The sequence below is a fragment of the Charadrius vociferus genome, unplaced genomic scaffold (genome assembly GCF_000708025.1).
Source record: "Charadrius vociferus isolate BGI_N301 unplaced genomic scaffold, ASM70802v2 scaffold2820, whole genome shotgun sequence".
Taxonomy (NCBI): Eukaryota; Metazoa; Chordata; class Aves; order Charadriiformes; family Charadriidae; genus Charadrius; species Charadrius vociferus.
The window spans coordinates 18310-18691 of record NW_009646460.1 but is presented as its reverse complement, the minus strand read 5'-3'; the positions used below and the strand labels follow the sequence as shown (position 1 = coordinate 18691).

Here is a 382-nt window from a genome sequence, read left to right as displayed (position 1 = left end):
ACAGAGAAAAGGGACCACTGTGGCACAGGGATGCGCCGGTGCCAGCACCCACATCCCCATGCACCGCAGTGCCAGGGGACTGCGGGTGGTGGGGACACTCATCCCTGGCACCCTACACCTACGTACCAGGGATCGCCCAGGCAGGTCCGGGGCCAGGGGTGCCCAGACCTCCACGGCCACACAGCGGGAGGAGGCGTACGTGTGCCCAGAGAGCAGCAGCAGCCCTGTGACGTTGGGCTGGGACGAGTCAGCCCCATCCACCGGTGACCACCGTCCCCCCTCATGGCTGTCCTCTGCCCCAGGGATGCCTGACGGTGCAGGGCGTCGGGGCTCGCCGGTGCCAGGCGGCAGGGCCAGGCGCAGGCGCACCTCCAGGCAGGGC

At 70.2% G+C, this 382-nt stretch overlaps 1 protein-coding gene across 1 annotated transcript in view; it reads right to left on the bottom strand.

The window, feature by feature from the left end:
• The window catches only part of LOC104284491, a gene marked incomplete at its 3' end in the record, with an annotated part of 9325 nt that overhangs the window by 284 nt on the left and 8659 nt on the right, over positions 1–382 (bottom strand). Inside the window, exon 11 of the mRNA XM_009882835.1 lies at positions 127–369. Within this exon, the coding sequence (XP_009881137.1) occupies positions 127–369 (243 nt within the window). The remainder of the gene's footprint in view (positions 1–126; positions 370–382) is intronic.